The sequence below is a fragment of the Camelus bactrianus genome, chromosome 3 (genome assembly GCF_048773025.1).
Source record: "Camelus bactrianus isolate YW-2024 breed Bactrian camel chromosome 3, ASM4877302v1, whole genome shotgun sequence".
Lineage (NCBI taxonomy): Eukaryota > Metazoa > Chordata > Mammalia > Artiodactyla > Camelidae > Camelus > Camelus bactrianus.
In genome coordinates this window covers 80,303,139-80,322,061 of record NC_133541.1, presented here as the reverse complement: position 1 = coordinate 80,322,061, position 18,923 = coordinate 80,303,139, and the positions used below count along the sequence as shown (strand labels likewise).

The 18,923-nt window shown below is 39.7% G+C and overlaps 1 protein-coding gene across 5 annotated transcripts in view; it reads right to left on the bottom strand.

Moving 5' to 3' along the window:
- Positions 1 to 18,923, bottom strand: part of KCNN2 (potassium calcium-activated channel subfamily N member 2) — a 363,080-nt gene that overhangs the window by 78,916 nt on the left and 265,241 nt on the right. For 4 of the 5 annotated variants that reach the window (XM_074360476.1, XM_074360473.1, XM_074360474.1 and 1 more), the window contains one exon: positions 11,612 to 12,030. The exons of the other annotated variant lie outside the window; for it this stretch is intronic. In XM_074360476.1, coding sequence (XP_074216577.1) covers positions 11,612 to 12,030 — 419 coding nt within the window. The remainder of the gene's footprint in view (positions 1 to 11,611; positions 12,031 to 18,923) is intronic. 5 annotated transcript variants of the gene reach the window in all.

Here is an 18,923-nt window from a genome sequence, read left to right as displayed (position 1 = left end):
TGGTATCACTCTTGACCTGACAGAATTCGGTGACTTGTAAGGCCTCATCTGACCCAGACATTAAAGGGCTCTGGGCTGTGGGCCTAAATTGGCACTAGATATGGTCTCTACCCTTGAATTTAGTTCAGATGGGGCTCCTGAACAAATGAGCACAGACTGCCACCAGCACTCAAATAATACCTTTAAACTGCAGTGAGCACTTAACCCCTAATCTAACCAGGATCAGGTAAAAGTCTGGAGCATATTATGCCAGCAACAAATGACTAGAGTAGCCTTCCTGGTTCTTCCTCAAGATCACATCAAACCTGCCTACCACGGCGCCTTCATCCCCTTACCATCAACTACTCATCATCACAGCCCTCCCCCAAACGCCTGCCCCCTCGTGATAAACGTCAGCGATCTTAGTAGGGCAGAAAAAACAGGGATCCAGATGATGCAGTAGGGGTACGGTGAATGAGAAGAGGAACAAAAGCTCTGAGTATTTCAGAAATGGAGACTCTTCACACAGGAATACATCGCCCAACAGAGTGGCTGGCCTCTCACTGCACACTGACACCCCTGAGTGTCTTAGAACCTGTTAAAGAATAAAACGGCTTAGTAACCACTAGAAAGCGTGGTGGGCAGCCTACCATAACGAGTAGTAAACCTGAGAATCCTCATCCCTTTCCAGACATAGCGCAAACCAGGAATTCCAAAGGCTGGCCGCTAAACCAGGTCAAAGTTACTGCCCAAAGCTGATCTTTCTGTCCTGGATGCTTCATTGGGTAACCTGTGCCTTTGGGGACAAAAGCATAAAATGACCTCAAAATAATAAGTGGAGATTCAGCATGATTCCCCAGAAATACCTAGCCTAGCCCCAGTTTTGTCCAAAAACAGAGAGCTGAAGATCACTAATATGCCTAATCCCATAAAATATTGGGAACCATTTCTTTAAATCAAGGAAGGTACTAAATTTAAGTTTCTACTATGATTATTGGCAAAAGTTATCTTCTGCCAATCCAACTCAGTCCAAATCCATTGTGGCTTTCATATTTACAGGCTATCATTCTTATATGAAGTTGCATAAGAGGTTCTAAAGCCACAGCATTAGATATCAAATTCTGCAAAAACTCATTTTTAAATTGCATCTTCTTCTGTTACACTATTTAATGCCATGCAATAAACTAAAGGAGTATATTTTATGTAACAGAAAGCTTTTAGAACACTAAATCTATGAGAAGAAACCTGAACACAAAGATATTAGGCACTAGTCACTCAAAAATCTTTTGCCCCTGAGCCACCGTGGAAACCTGAGTGTCGAATATCAATCGCCATGTCCCTGTGATGTTTACTCTGATATCCTGTCACTGTGATATAAAGCACGCTATGAAGAATAGTCAAGCCAGGGTCATCTGGTCAGGCAGCTCCTGGCGAGAGCATCACTCTTCCAAAGTCCTAACTGTGAACTGTCCTAAAGTCTGGTGAGGTCACACCAAGAAGAAGGGGAGCCTGATTTTTAACAATCTTTAACTGCATCCCTAAAACAGGGTCACACATGTCACAGGTGTTTGCCCTTGGTCATGAAGAAAGCTGTACATCAATTAAAAAAATATATATTGCCTTAACTAGAGGGGAAAAGAATCTTAAGTATCTTCATGGGAGGCAAGTCAGAAACATCTTTACCCTAAGTATAAAAATGACATATTCTCTGGACTTCATTTTTCAGAGCTACAACAATCATCAAAGCAATGCTCAAGAATTAGAAAGGTGTTTTTTAAGTTGAGCTGAAAAAAAATAATCTCCCTTGCTCCTTCCTTTCTTTCTTGTTACTAGAAAACAGTGGCTACTAGAAAAGCAGGACTTCAGGGCAGAAAAAGGGCAGGAAGGAGAAGCATTATGAAGCAGCAAACTTAACAAGAAAGTCAAATCTCTTCAAAGAGTTCACATCCCCTCGGGTGTGTGTAGGTGGCTTTCTTCTTCTGTGGCTTTAGGACATCAGGCAAGAGTGATTTAGAGCTCCAGGCAAGAATGCACGCCTTCAGTGTATTCAAAAACACAAGAAGGAAAATGAAAAGACAAGCCACAGAAAATATTTGCAAATCATGCATTTGATAAAGAACTGGTAACCAGAATATATTAAGAACTCTTGCAATTTACTTAGACTAATAACCCAATTTAAATATGGGCAAATGATTTAAACAGACATTTTGCCAACAAAGAGATACAAATGGTGAATGACCACATGAAAAGATGTTCATCATTATTAGTCATTAGAAAACAGCAAATTACAACTACACTAAACCCACTTTCTACTCACTGGAATGCTTATATGATTATATACTTAAGAATATATATATGTGACTGATGACATGATGTATCTATGACTGACAATGTTGCCAAGGATGTGAGGAAACCAGGACCCTCAAGTATTGCTGATTGCTGGTAAAAATGTACAATGGTGTCTGCCTAAGAAAAATCATTCTTAGGTGTCTACCTAAGAAAAACCAAAACATATGTTCATACAGAGACTTCTGAGCAAAAGATCACAGTAATCTTACTCATAACAGCCCCAAACAGGGAATCTTCTAAATGTGTATCAATTGGTGACGTATGAACAAAATGTGGCTTCTCCTTAGAGCAGAATACTACTCATCAGTAAAAAGGCACAAACTATAACATGGCTGAATGTCAAAATCTTTAAGCTAAGTAAAAGAAGCCAGATGCAAAAAAAAAAAACAAAAACAAAAAACCCCACAAAACAACTATGTATTACCTGATTCCATTTCTATGTAGCACTCAGAAAAGCATATCTATGGAGACAGCCAGCATACTAGTGGTCTCCTGGGACTGGAGGGAGCAGGGACTTACTGTAAATGGGAACCAGGGATTTTGTGTGGGTGGGGGAGGGGAATGAGAGAACTGTTTCCAAACTCCATAGTGGTGATAGTTGCAAAACTCTAAACGGACTAAAAACTACTGAATTGTACAATTAAAATATGTATATAAATTCTACTTCAATAAGTTGTTAAAAAAGAAACCCACAAAAATGTCAAGAATCTTTTCTTTTTACACTTTAGCCAAAAATTATGGAACTCTCTGTGAAGTTTTTTTTTTTAAATTCCTTAATTTATTCACCAAACCTTTATTGAATAATGACCCTGTACTCAAAATGGCTTTGACTTTGCCACCATGCTACGTTTCAGTATCTGATGACTGGGCCTTTTCCAATATGCCCAGGAATTTGGCAGTGATCATACTATTTATGGATCCGTAAGATTCTGAATCAGGGACAAAACAGGGCTGGAACTGGCAGAGAGGGAGAGTTCAAGGGTTGACACACCCTCCATGGAGTTGCAGTAAGCATCAATAGGCCAGATTCTGCTCGACCAGGTTGCCAAGCTGGGTGGCCATAGATCATCCAGTCCCTCTCAAGGAAGTCAAGCCAAACAGCCCTCCTATATATAGGAGGTGCTCTGGGCCACAACACCAGCTCTGGGATACGATTCTAAAGCCCATCTTATTCCCTAAGTGAATTCTCACCAGAGGAAGCATGCCCATTAATATGTACTAAAGGTTACAAAAGTTTAACACTGTAATAGAGGGAAATTTGTCCAAACTCTGTAACTGTTCAAAAGTTGTACATTTTATTGAATATAAAGGCACTTCTAAAATCTTGAATTTCTTGTGTTATTTTAGTGCTATTCTGCAATACAGTAATGTTAAAAATAACAGATCTAAACTTGAAAAAGAAATAGAACGTAGAAAATTCTGCAGGCAAGTAGGGAATGCTTCAGTTTTGTCCCATCAAGCCCCACAGATGGCTAAGAAATATACTAATTTTCTTAAAGACAAAATAGCTGGAATGTCAGGACATCTACATTGCGACTCTGTGTTCTTTCTATCTGTCACGGAGGTTCTAAAGCTGGAGAGAAGGACGCTGCCCAGGGATGCACATACACACTGCATAATGGATGAAGCAAGGGGTTTTCCAAAGTGGGAAGACACTCAGAACCCATTCTGCATAAAATCTCGACATCGGAGGGATGTCAGGATGGGAGGACTGTGATGAACTGACTAGGAGATCATGAGGTTGGATTTCTCAGCTATCCAGCTTCTCCTTTTTTCTGCTTGAACATAATCATTCCTGGTATATTTGAACTGCACTCATCAGACCAGGATCTCAAAGCGCCCTGCCAACAAATACCAATGCTTATTGTTGTCTCAGGAGGTAGACCAAAAACCAAATCCTACCTACGCAGGAATGAAGAGAAAATCAAGCTTGAGAGAGCACTGGCTTTCTTTCTGTAAAATTTTCATGACCAATTTATTTGGCAAACATCATCCTGAGCCGTGATGCTCTGCAAGGCACAGATGCCTGATGAATGCTTTCAAACTGCCAGCTCTTATAACTTGAAAGGGCCCATTTTAAAATTGTGACTCATTTATGAGCCTGAAAATGCTATATCTGTAGGTATGAATCAGACCTGGAAGTATAAGTTTACAAAGTATTACATTACCATCAACCACAAATTACACACCCATTGATGAAATGCCTACAATTTACTTAGCAACAGCTGAAACCCAAAGTGGTGAGAAATAATCTAATTACTGGGGACACAGTAATAAATCAAGGATGCAGCAGGAGGTCTCCCCTGCCCTGCCATGGACATTTTATGACGACTTTTACAACTATTGAAGACACCTGATCACAAGTAACATGTTTCTAATTTAAGTAAATCAACAGGAAATAAGGCATCTCTGGGGGTCAGGGCTTGAATGAGGGCAGGTCTCTGAGTGAGCCTCCTGAAAATGTAAAATAAAATCATAGACAGCGGATCAAGAAAACAAGTTCATGTTCTAAAATGCAGCTTCTCATTTCACATTTGGCTCCATTTGATCCTATATAAGTAATACAAAATAAATAAACAGAACAAATAAGATTTTCAGATCCCATCCATCTCTCCTTGAAAAACTGGCTTATATAAGAGAAAACTAAAGCCAACAAAAACTTTCTTGAAAGAAAAAACTTGAAAATTAGAATCCAGGTCATTTACGCATTCTAAATAGTTTATCACATGTTGAAACTTAAAGTTCAGTTTTATGTAAAACTTCCTCTATATAGAGGAAGTCATAAATGTTCATTACCTTACAGTAACAGGTTCACACCTAGTTACAAAAAGGTAACCACCACAATGCTGAATTAATTTCCTAGGTGTAAACAACTACCATTCTATATTTGGTTTTACTGGTTCTCAAGAATAAGTGTATTCTTTTTACCTTAGTATGTACAAAATGGAGTTGAAATTCTGGGCCCATATTCAATAGAAAGTAGAAGCCCAAATCAGATGTCTTCTATGAATTGGTGTTAAAAGAATGAAAACCTGTTTGGTTTAGTTACAAAAGAAGATATTCTCATCCTACAAAGACTTTCCTGAGCAACTCCATAATACTGATGTCTGAAGACAGAGTCAATCCTTGTGCCAAAAAACAGCTATTTTATATGAAATGTATGTTATATAAAGTTTTATTATGGGGTATGATTTGGCTGTAATATTCCACAGTATAATAAAGTAACTTTCAACTACAGTTCAGAAAACATCTTTCAGGCAATTAAAAAAAAATGCAATGTGGCTATTAGGGACAGAGTTAAAAAAAAGTTTTTTTTGATTAATGAAAGAAATGAAACATACTTTTCAGACACTGAATGGTAGATTCAAAACCTTAATTAAATTCCATCCCTCAGGTTGTCTTGGATAATTTAAAAAATAAATACCAAACAGATTTTCATCTGTTTTTAGTGATGGAAAGAATTTATTCATAATCCATCTAAAATGCAGTTTAGATTATTAGGAACTATTCAAAATAAGTTTCATTGTTTGCTTCTCCAATTTTCCCACTTCGAAAAAAAAAGCAAACCATTCTCAAGTCATTTCTAAAAACCTGTCTCTAACTAATGCTTATGAGTTACTGCATACTTAAATGCTCTTAGATAAAATGAGATGAATAAAAACAGTAAGTTTAATTGGCTACTAATGTCTTAACTAAATGAATCTTTTCCAGTGACAGAAACAGTGCCCAGCATCTCTGGCTTATTACAGATTTCTTCAGTGTCTGCTTTTCTACTTGCAACATTGCCACCAAAGTTCCCAGCTCGCCTTTCCTTTCTCCTTCTTCCTCTCCATCCCAAAGTGGGCCCACTCCCACATTATAAAACTTGTAGTAGACAGAAAAATAATGTACTGAACAAAGAAACATTTTTAAAAATTCCCAAACTGTGCCAAAACTTACAATCCCTTCCCACCTCCTTCTGAAATATCAGTATTGAGATATGCCAATCGTTCTGGCTGAAGAAAATGTTCCTTTCCTGTCTTGGATATTCTCAATGCACATTCACAAAGCAAAATGGTTTTTTCTGTGTAACACAGTACTGGCCCACGGTATCCACTCGTACCCTTACAAAACAGCTACTGACTTTCCTCAGAAATCGCACAACACACTTCAGGTTGAACACTCACCTATGCTACCTTCACAAGGCCAGTGAAGGCTCAAAAGATGTAAGTCGGGATAGGATAGTTCCCAATTTTCAGCACTCCAAGCTCTTGGAGTCACAGTCCCAAGATACAAATGTTCCTGAAGCTTCCCCTGATACATTTGATTAAATGCCTTGGCCAAGGTCCCCGTGAACAGCAGCAGGCCATACTTCCCAGGCTGCTTCAGAAGAGAGTGTTCTTTCCAGGCCTGATGTCACCAAAACACGAGGTCAGACCAGAACCAAAGATAGAAAGGATGCTGTGATCTGGTCTGGGGTAGCCTCCTCCTGACAAATGTAGGCCCCAGAAATAATGCCGATCTGCCTCCTCTTATTCTCAAAGACAGTAAAAGGAAAGAAAGAAAAAAGGAATGAAGGAACGAATAGAAAAGAAGAGTCCTTCTTACTTATAGGTGAATCAGAGGTACCTGATCTGCCAGGGAAAGTAATCCATCAGGAACAGATGCCTCCTATAGGACACCCTCCTCATTAATGGAGAACATTTTCCAGAAACCTCTAGATGTGTTGTGCTCGGAGAAAGGAGATGGATAGGTTTGTAAAATTGCTCCAGAAAGCCGTCTGCCTCTCTCTCTCTCAAAAACTCTCTCCTTTAAAAAACATTCTTAGAGTTACTCTCGTTTACTAAGAGGATAACTTAGTTATCGGGTGTGAATCCTCCTTTATATGGAAGGAATGTTTGGATGAACCAAGGATGGGCCTAGTGGAGCTCATTCAAATCCAAATTCCAAACCAAAAAACAGGAGAGTTGTGTGTTATATTGAAGTATTACAAATTTCACAAAAGAAAGGAAGGAAGGAAAGCAGGAAAGACGGATGGAAGAACAGCCAGAAAGTAAACATCTAAGGAAGTGTAAGATGCAGGCTATATCATATTCAAAATGAACTTTGTAAAAAACAAACCAAAAAAATTTTTTTATATCTTTGTATCTTACAAATCATAGTCTAGGGATTTTGTGCAGCAAAACGGGAAGTTTAATGAAGAATGAAATGTGGAAAATCTTCCACTGTCACCATGCTGGTTAATGATTTTTCTCTTCTTCGACACATTTGTACAATTATAAAATGTTACCTTTGGAAGAGAAAAGCTGATCGATCCACGGAGTTTGTAAGGAAGAAACCAAGGCAAAAAGAAGCGAGCTGGTTGGCCTGAGCTGACTCAGCCCCTAAATTACACAACAGGGACTAAATCCTCGTTTTCCAGCCCTGGTCTGGGCTCCCTCCCTTCCTCAGACCATGGATGTGTTCCTTTTAGGTAACTGCTGGCTACAGACTCATTCTTGATGTGAAACAGATAACTGTCCCTTTTTCACACCTCTTTATATGAAAACAGGGAGGGTCCTTCATCTGACAATCTCAGCATGTTAAAAAACACACTAACTTTTAGGCTTCGAAGAAGATCTGGCATCGCTTGCCTCAGGCTTTCTGTATTTAAGTGACAATGGGTTCAAACAGCTAGGATGAGCCATTTTGAAAAGACAATGAATGGCTTGCACATTTTTGTTATTTAATTGGCCCTTGGGAAGCAGATGCAATAGGGACCACCCACATGGATGCAGGTATTGTTCAACTCTGCTTTTATCCCCTGGTTATGTTGTTATGCACAACTTTCAACCAAGAGTCATTTTCATAAACTAAATAGGTTTATCAACTAAGGTTTTCCATATTTATTCTTCAAACTTCATAGGTACATCTGCTCCAGAAAATATCATAAGCCTCTAAATACCATGACAGCTAGGAAATAAAGCATTACCATGAGGAGTCTATCTTTTTTTAAAAGGAAAAACTTTAATCCCTCAAATGCTGTATTTATGTAGAGACATTCTAAAAAAAAGATTCAGATCCATAGTATTAAAAACTTGTCACTATAGAATTTCTCATAAAAACAGGTGGATTCCACAAACATGCTGGCCTCAGCTCCCTTCCCAGACCCCCTTAAAATGACTATAAAACAAACCAAAAAAAGCATCAACCCATAAGGACAAGAAGAAAGAGGTTTGAAAGCCAACTGACAAGTGAAAACTCACTTACCTGACTGGGGAAAGGAGAATTCTAGCCCAGCAGTGGCGAAAAATCAGGAAGCAACCCTATTTGCACTGAAAACCAGCAACCTCGCCCTCCCTCCACACACACAACCAAAGACTCAGGGATCCTGGGCACCAGTACTTCTGAGAGAGAAGATAATGGCAGAGCTTTAAGTGTGAGGACAGGTTCAGATACTGCATACAAGCACTTCGACACCTAGGCTCCCTCTTCAACCCTGTGTGACTGGTAACGCCTCTGCCAACCCGGAAAGGTAAAAGGCAAGGTCTCTGGGCTGACTGACTGCAGGGTATCTCCTCTGCAACTAGGAGGGTAAGTCGATGTTCACATAGTGACTGTTGAGACCTCTTCTTTGCCCCGTCTTTCAATTCCCAGTATGCTGTTATCCAGGCATCTACCTTCATGGCAGGACAAAGACTTCCCATGAGTCAGTAGGACTGTTCAGAGAGAAATAAAAATATGTACAGATACTGAAATCAGTGTTTCATGCCCCCATCCAAATCACCCTGTAGTGAAGCCCACAGCCGACACTTTCCAGGTTTGTACAGAAAGCTTCTAATCAGGTCTTTAGCCTCAGTCTTAAGTACGAGTGGACAGCCAAGGTTACCAAACACTTAAGGAAACCTTATAAAACAGACAGAAGCCAAAAGGAAACAAAACAAAGAGAACTAAATCATAATCATCTTTGGGGAAACCAAAAAAATATATGTACAAATAGAAAAAATTCCAAAAATTACCATTAACTTCTCTAGAGAAATAAAACAGTACATCTATGGGGGAAAAAGCATGACACTATCTTCAAAAAATGGGCATTCGGGGATCAAATACGAGACACTGTGAATTAATACATAATAAAGAAACAAAATTCCAAAAGAAAGAATCTGAAAGCTAAATTGAGGTTCTCTTCCATACAAAAAGCAAAAACAGAGATGGAAAAGAATACAGAAAGAAAATGAGAAAATTAAGAACATAGGAGGGCCAATATCCACACAACAAAAGAATAGGAACAAAAATCATTAATTTAAGAAAATTTCCAGGAACTGAAGATTAATTTCAAGACTGAACAGGCCCACTGGATTAAAACAGAATCACATCAAGATATACCCTCCTTGTGCCATTTTAGATCCATGATCCTCAAAAGCTTCTAGAAAAAAAAAAAGGGAGGGGGGTAAAAAATGAGAACAGCATCAGACTGCTGGACCCTGAAAGCTGGAGGAAAATGAAGTTGTCGACTGAAATAAATGCACTGCCTATAAGCTGAGAGTTATGTTTTGTTTGGTGGACATTTCTAAGGACTCCGAGCCTGGGATGACAGCCTCTCAGATCTCTCTGAGGGGCTGCTCCAAAGAGGCAGGGGAGGATCCAGGATATATAGGAGTCTTACAACAAAAACGAGGTAGTTGGAGCATTAAAGATTACTGTTAAAGAAAACTGGACATCTCAAGTTAAAGAATTTAGTGCTTTTCTATGTATGGGAGGGAGCAAACGTTTGGGCTCAATGAAATCATTTCTTTGACAAGCAACTAGCTATCTAGGGCCAGTACCCTGCCCTTTCTTATTCTGAGTCCCCTCAGGTGCACTATCGTGGGTGGCTGCAGAGGCCAGGCTGTCTTCACTGCGGGGGCGGCAGCGGCGGCTGATGACTTGACTTCAGCATTCCTTGTTTATTGATGTGGCTTGTGGTATTTTTCATTCACAAAGTCTTCAATATTCTGAGAAAATAATTTTCAATCCAGAGTTTTCTATTCTGCCCAGTTATCAATTAAGCAGAAGACAAGAATGAAGACTGCTATACCTGTCAGGTCTCAAAAACTCTCTCTCACCCACTACCTTTTCTGAGAAGCTACTGGAAAACAAATTCAGCCAAAATGAGGGAACCAACGAAGAAAGAGGGAGAAACAAGTTCAAGAAAAAGTGAAAGAAAACTAAAACCTCAACTTCCATAAAAATCTAGACAGAAAATCTAGATGTAGCAACATAAGCAATACCACTTAGAAATATGGAAAGTAATTACCACAGAAAGGGCTAAATGAATTTAAAGTGATTACTTCTGGAAAACAGAAATGGGGGAGGGGTGCCCTGGCTTTGCTAATTTTGCAAAAATTCTCATACAGACATTTTTCGTTGTTAAACTATTTGTGTGTGTGTACGATTTTGATTTTCAAAGCTAAATTTGAAAATACCTAGCTACCACAAACACCAATCTCCTAATATTTAAGTTCTATAAACATTTAAATCATTTCTAAATGTCTATAGCTGATTTCAACTGGAATTTTCTTCACTGAGGTCACAAGATGTTTCCCATCTCATTATGATAGTGTTCCTCCTATTTACGTAACAAATCTATTTCTGTTTGTCTGTTAAATGGCAAGGTTATCATCACTGATGCTCTAACTGATTAACTCAGACTCACTGAGCAGCTCCCGAGTTCTGACTGTCTAGCACCACACCACCAGAGCTCTTCAGACAAGAAAACAAATGTAAACGGCCCCTTTTCACTAACTGTTGAGAGTTCAATAAAACCAAATACATTACAAGGAATATACAGTAATCACGTGACCACTAGTATAAATAGGCACTACAATCAACAGACCACTTTGAGATGTTCCCTAAAGTTCAGACAACTTGCATCACCACTTTTCGCCTGGATTTCTATCTCAACAACAATCAACACTGTAACCAAAGAGGCACCAAAATGATTCAGTATTACCATTAAACAAACATTTCTGATCGAAGTCTCCCATACGATTTGGAGGTCTCCAAGTTTTAGACATGGGTTAAAAAGGCAGCCCTCGGCTGAAAACTGATCAAATTTGAAAAAACAAAAAACAGAAAACAAAAAAACACCTAACCATCAAGATACTCCTGTAGGCAAACATCTTAAGAAAAGTTGTGTCGCACCCATTTAAAAGAAGCCCAGTCGAGAACCTCAAATTTTCAAGAGTGCATAAACTACACGCCTCTAGTCAAAACTGTTTTCTTTCTCCAACTTTCAAGAACACCGTACAGCAAATTACGTTCTCAGGAAAAGAAACAAACTTACCTTTCACAAGCTCGGACAGTCCACGCGGCAATTATCCATAATGAGATACTAAAAACCAAGAGCACAGTTCCTGGGCATATAGTCATTAAAGTCTTCATAACAAAACGCGTATTGAAGTTTATCTTATTAAGTGCTCCAATGCTTCTAGAGGAGGCATCAGTGAAAAGTTTGCTATGTAAAAGCATGACTCTGGCAATCAGATAGAGTCTTAAGAACATTGGTATAGATAAAATAATATCCACATCAGCGGTGGTGGTGGATGGGGCATAGGAGAAGGCAAGCCGGGCCGTCCATGTGAACGTATAATTCCCAGGTATGGGATGGATAGCACACACCAGTATTTCCAAGCAGATGAAGAAAATACGCTCATAAGTCATGGCTATTCTCCAGTCATCTGCTCCATTGTCCACCATGAACAACTGAAAAAATAAAGTAGAAAATCAGCTTCAGTATGGCATGAATGGTCCACAAGTGTTAGCGCAGATTTTTAAAATACATCACAGGTGACTTTTAGCAATTGTGGCAAGCTAGAGGTCATAACTTCTAAATGCTAGCCAGGTACACTATTTTTCGAAAATGGCAGAAAAGGAGAATTCTGTTTTACACAAATTAAAATTCAAAACGTTCTCTACGGGAGCTGAAGGTATTTCGGAGTCTGTGCTTCTGGACAATCATGTAAGAAACATCATTTTAAAATAAGGGGCTCAGGTCTCCCAGGAATATACCTCTCCCTAGGTGAAGCCACATGGATGTGCCTTCTAACAAGTGGCTCTCGTCTTTGAGGGTCTGCAGCTAAAGCTAGCACAGCTTGAGCCCTCTTCTCAGTGAAATCTATTCACGGTGTCTCTGCAATCATTCATACTCTATAATGCAACAATACACGAGTATTCTTACAGGAAATCTTATTCTTGGCTTCAGAGGGAAAAATCACAAGGGACCAGGACAAATGTGACAAAATCATTTCTTCCAGCTTCTTCACTACTGCTCTATTTTTTAAATCTCTTTTCTTTTGCTCTCCCTTAGCCTTGCCTTGGATTATTAATTTGTTTTTGACCTTCCTTTTTTTTTTTAATAGAGGTTCCTTTTTCTTATTTCCATCATTCCTCACTCCACAATGAAAGAAAACAAAAAGAAAATAAAGGAGAGAGAGAGATAGAAAGACAGACAGACAGACAGACAGACACAGTAAGAGGAACAGAGAAGAATGTTTCCTGTCTTCCCTGACTGTTCAGTAAACAAGTCCACCAGGCTCCAGTCCATAAACAACCAGAGCATCTGGAAATGTGTGATGACACTTCTGACTGCCACAGTGACTTGTGAAGGCTACTGGCATTTACAGCCAGGAAGCCAGGGGTGCCAAGCATGCTGCAATTCTGAGAGTCCCACGCACAGAAAGGACCTGTCTGCCCAGAATGCCAACAGTGCTCCCCCACTGAGAAAGATGACATATCCTTTGCCTCATGGTAAGTAGCCAACTTAGGTAGAAAAGTGTGGAATGAAAGCAACCCATGTGAGAACAGTGTGTCCTCAGGTGAGCTGCAAAGGAAATTGGCTGAGCAGATCTCCACCATGACTCCGCTCCTCTGGAGTCAGGAAAGTCAATTTCCCACCACTTAGATGGTTACAAATCCCCATTCTACGTTAATTATCCTGTGGGTCACAGCTACTTCTTACGCTATTATTCAAACCCTGCTATGAGTGCTGCTTTGCAAAGACAGGAATTTGAGGACAAAAAGTATTACTTCTTTCTGGTACCTCAAAAAGTGGGAGAACCAGCAGAATCTCTCATAAACACAACAAAATTGTAACAAATTAAGCTCTGGCTATATAATGGCTTTAGGTATGCCTTTATCGTAACTTTTCATCCAGGGACCTCAAAGGATTTGATAAATGCTACTAGACAGTTAAAAAAAAAACTCCAGTTCCCAATAAACAGATCATAAATAAAGCAGCCAAGTTGGCTACAGAAATATTTCTGTTCACTTCCCCACTTTCAATACCACGGTGGCAACAAGGATTTCAATAATAAAGATATACAAAAGATTGTATAGATGTCCTGGTAGAAGCCTTCTAAACTTTCTAGCAATGAGTACTTCCTGGGTACTGTATAACCATAAAGGAATGTGACCCTAAAATCTATTAAGCCATTTATACCCGAAAGAATGTATCCTTCCAACTAGTTACTCTGAGAGGCTCTGTACTCCCGGAGATGATGGAACTGCTCTCTTTGGAAATTGCTATCAGGGCCTATTACAGGTCATGTAAGAAAAACAGCATTGTTATTTAAATCTACATTTCCATTTCTACTGAAAATGGGATTCCCCAGTTTGTCTACTTTCTTCACTGAACATGGCTCTGAATGACTTGGCAAAAAATCAAATCCAGCCCTAAAAGGAGTAAGAAGCATCAAGCCTCCGGAGAGTCAAAAGCCGTGCTGCAGATCCCGAGCACAGTCGCAAGACAGGCGCTCCCCACACCACTCCCGCAACAGCAGCAGAAAGGCAGAGTAAGTATCTTCCCAGGCAACTGGTAAAGAAATGCCAATTTTGATGTATAGCGATGCTACCTCCAGTGTTCAATCTTTCACGGCCTGGCCCTCCTCTCATCACTCACTTGTTCCTCTGATCTCATTCTATACTCTTTCCAGGCCCCTTGTGATGGCTCCCTCTGCTCACTTCCCTGACAAGGCTGGTTCTCTGTTATTCCCATAACTTTAACACTGTGCCACTGGTGTTCTCAGAAGCCTTCCCCTTTACCTTCCGATGGACCTGCCCAAGTAGGTCCTTGACCATTCTGTCCTATGGACTGGAAAGTCTTTCCACCTAGCAAATTCTTACTCAAGACCAAACTCCACGGTCACCTCCTTTAGAACACTGTCCATGCCCTAGACAAATCTGAAAACTCCCTCCTTTGTTCTACCACGATCCCTGTATGTGCATCTTACTGATGCAGCCACAGAGGACGATAAGGATGTCTTTCTAGGACTGCCACCCCTACTTGTCCGTGAGGCTCCGTAAGGACAGGCTCCACATCCACCTAGTAGAGAATAATCAATGCTTGTAAATGAACTACCTTGCTATTCCTCAGTTACTGTTGACCATCCTAATCACTGGACCGGTCCTAATGCTAATTAAGTATGCTCACAGGATATGAGAAGCCTGAAGCAAAAAACAAGTAAAATAAATCTATGACATTTTCCAAATCTGTAGAGAACTCATCCCATTAAATGCTAAGTCATTGCAGCAGCAGCATTTTGCAATTCCAGAGCAAGTCCAGTAACGTCCCCAGAGAAATCTTCTATCTCGTAGTTGCTTTTTACTATCAAGATTTAACCAACACCTAAAATGACTTTATTCTTGGTTTTGTTTGATCACAGTACATATTACAATGCTAAAATTAAGAAAGAAATATTTTCTTCTATTCTTCACATAATCCCACCCTTAATTGCTGCTTATTCCTTTCTTTATTCATTTACTTATAAGATATCCAGGGTACTGAATACTCACTATGTGTCAGGCACTATGCTACATACTAGCCACCCCAGAGGGTTTATAGCAGACCGAGGGTCTGCCCCACAAAACTAACTTTCATCAGGAAAGACAGACCTATAGCAATTTGATAAATATGTCTGTGGACACTGCCATTAAGGAAACAAAGAGATGAGATAGAGAACAATATATTGGAGGTGACAGCAGATGTGGTCATCAGGAAAGACATCTCAAGAAGAACCATTTAGGGCTACACCTGGACAAAGAGAAGAGCCAGTCACATAAACAGCCAGGAGAAGAACATTCTAGGCAAAGGTAACAGCACACGTAAAAGCCATGGGCTATAAAAAGCTTAGCATGCTTAAGGAAATGAAAGAACCCCAGAGTGGTTGAAACTTAATGATCAAGGGGCAGAGTGAAAGGAGATGAGTTTGAAGAGACAAAGAGGCACCAGACATGTAGAACCTTGCTGATCATGGTGTTGAGACAGGAGGGAAGGGGGCAGGGCCTAACTATTAAAAGAAAGACACAGCAATTAGCATCAAGATGGTGGAAGATTCAACTCCCAGTAGACCTTGAGCTTCATTATATGCTCATTGTAATACAACAGCGTGCTAAATGGTACTCCCACAGGCGCCACGACAGTTTCAAGCCTAACCATGAAAGGTCAAAAAGTAGGTTAGGACCCAATTCCTGGGAATCCCAGCCCCTTTCCCAAAGTAGTTGGAATAATCCTTGCACTTGTTAGCATATGAAGTTACTGGCCTATAAAAACTCACAACCCTGCACCTCCTGCGTGGCCTTTCTCCTGCCTTTTGAGATGGCCTGCATTCTGTCTATGGAGTCTGTATCTATTTTAATGTAAACTGAATACCCACCCACATGCCTCGTAGCCTCTCTGGCCTTCTGAGACGGCCTACATTAGGTCTATGGAGTGTGCACCTCTCTGAATAAATCTACCTTTGTTCAAGTATGGTTCACTCTTGAATTCTTTCCTGAATGAAGCCAAGGACCCTCACTTGGTGGGGCACGTCCCAGTGACTCGCCTGGGTCCTGGGACATGGCCATCCTCTCGTGCCCCATTTTTCCTGCATGAGTGTCAAGACTGGATTTCATTCCAAGCGCAGTGGGAACCCACTAAAAGGTATTAGGCAGAGGAATGACATGATGTGATTTACAGATTAAAGGGCTCATCCTACTGCTGTGGGAAAACCAGCGTATACAAGGGAAGACACAAGTTAGGAAGCACTACTGCATCTGACTGGCTGTTGTTAGTATCCCCCTGACCTGGACCATGGTGAGTCGGGGTTGGCGTGGGAATGAAGATAGTGGGTGCACTAGAAATACAGTTTGGAGATCTTGCTAGAACTTGCTGATTGGCTCAATGTGGGAGTGATTTAAAAAAAAAAAAAAAGAGTCACAGACGGCTGAGTTTCTACTCTGACACAGTGGATGGCTGTGCCACTTCCTGAGTACAATAGGGCTGGACGCAGGGAGGGAAGAGGTTTCACTTTGGCCATTGTCATCTAAGTATAGATGCCAAGTACACAGAGGAAATGCAAGTCACTCAGAGGAGAAGTCTGCACTATTGAAATAAATTTGGAAGACGTCAGTATTTAGGTAGTTTTATGAGATCAAAGGGAAAAATAGAGAAAATAAAAAGGACAGGACACAGGCCAAGTCCTGAGGAACCCACACGCGGAGGGCAGCTGAAAGGTCAAGCCCGTCTATGAAGCAGGAAGAAAAGAAAGTGTTATTTTTGGAGCCAGGGGTGAGGGCTGTCAATTACAAACTGTAAAGTGACATTTACTTTAGAAGTATGTTAATGTACTCAATATTCTATAGAGTGAAAACATTCTAAATGTCACATTTTTCAATAACTGATTCCATGTCAAGAATTAAGTTCAACTGTAAAAATAATTCCATTACATTCCATATGATCCATATAATATATATAATCTGTTTCAAGTTAACCTGTGTGGGGTGTGGGGACATTAGTTATCAAAATGACAGATAGTAACACACTGCTATATTCACTTTTCATTTTGACGTTGATAAGAGAAGATTTTTAGGGCAAAAGCAGGACAATTTCATCTACTTTAACTCTAGAGCTGTGGTTAATGGTCTTCACCAGAGTAAAGTAACTTGCAGGTATAACACGGGATATGTCCTTCGAGTACATCCCATCACAAGCTTGAACTTTCCAGTGTAACTGCTTTATATTTGCTTAGATACTCCAAATATAATATACTTCAAGCTCACTGCCCACAATGAACTGGGAGTGAGAGTCATCAGCAGGAAGAGGGTGGGAGAGGCCTGCCCCATCATCAGGTCACATGGTCGTGTGGGGACCTCTCCTCAGCCCTCAGCCTCCTTGACATGTGCTTTTCCTCCTCAATGAGACTGAAAGCTCTGTGGTCTGATCTGGGACAGTGCCTTATACACCCTGGGTTTCCTTCCTAGTAGAGAATTCAGGGCAGTGCTCAGCATAAAAGTGAGCTCTTAAAAAATACAGACTAAATAAAATCATTTTAGGTATGTATTTGTTAAGAACATTAAGTACAGGTAGAATAGCCAGGAAAACGCTGAAAAGGAAAAGTAATAAGGGAGACGCAGCCTTGATAGATTTAAACACATTAATAACTAAAACCATGTGGTAGTGGCACATAAAATATCTGGGAGGTCAACAGGACAGAAGAGAAAGTCCAAAATTGACCCAACACTCTCGGAATTTCAGAATATTATAAAGGCAGACAATCAAATCAGTGGGAAAAACACAGTTTACTGAAAACTGATTTGGGGACAACTAAATAGCCATCCGGAGAAACATAAAGCTTAACTGTTGGCTCATGCCAAATATATCAAGAAAAATTCCAGGCAGATGAAAGATTTGGATGTACAAAAATGAAACTACCACCATATTAGAAGAAATCATGTATTTTTGTAAGCTCACCAAAAGGAAGGTCTTTTAAATCTGACAAAAACACCAGAGCCTTAAAAGAAAATATTGATATACTTTTTGACTTGGTTACGTGAAGCTTTTGTTTTCTAAGCCTGGCAAAACTACAAAAAAGAGAGTACAAAAGTCAAACACCAAAACCAGAGGAAACGTTTTACAATTGTTATCACAAAAAACTAATTTCCCTAGTTGTATAAAAATTCCTATAAATCCTTAAAAAGAGACGGGAGCAGCCTCACAGAAAAATGAACAAAGGAAACAAACATCAGGTCATGAAAAAGGAAATAAAAATGGCTCTTAAACCTATTATAAAAAAGATGCTCAACTTCACTCGTAAGAGGAAAATGTGATACCATGTTTTTGATCTGTCATATTGAAAAAGATCTAAAAGTTTTATAACATACCATACTAGTGAAGGTGTGGGGAAACAGGAATCATAGATTGCAGGTGCAAGTGTAAACCAGCACAACCTCTGAGAGGGCAATTTATCAGGTCATAAATGCACATATTCTTTGACCACAAAATTCTATTTCCTTAGATGAAACCTGTCCTATCAACATATTTACACGGGTCAGAGTGAACACATATGATCATTTGTTACAGCACTGACTGTATTAGCAAAAGACTAGAAATAATCTAAATATCCACTAATAGGGAAAGGGGTTAAACAAACAGATGTCTGCAAAATGGAATAAACAGTATTTAGAATAAGTAAATAAATAGTATGGAATTAATAAAATGAGAAAATTGTTACATACTATTGAAGAAAGTGGTCTTAGAAGTAACTCAGTTTTTAAAAAAAGCAAACAATATGCTACTACTTGTCTAGTTCTCCTAAGAGGAGAACATATATTTGTATTTGTAT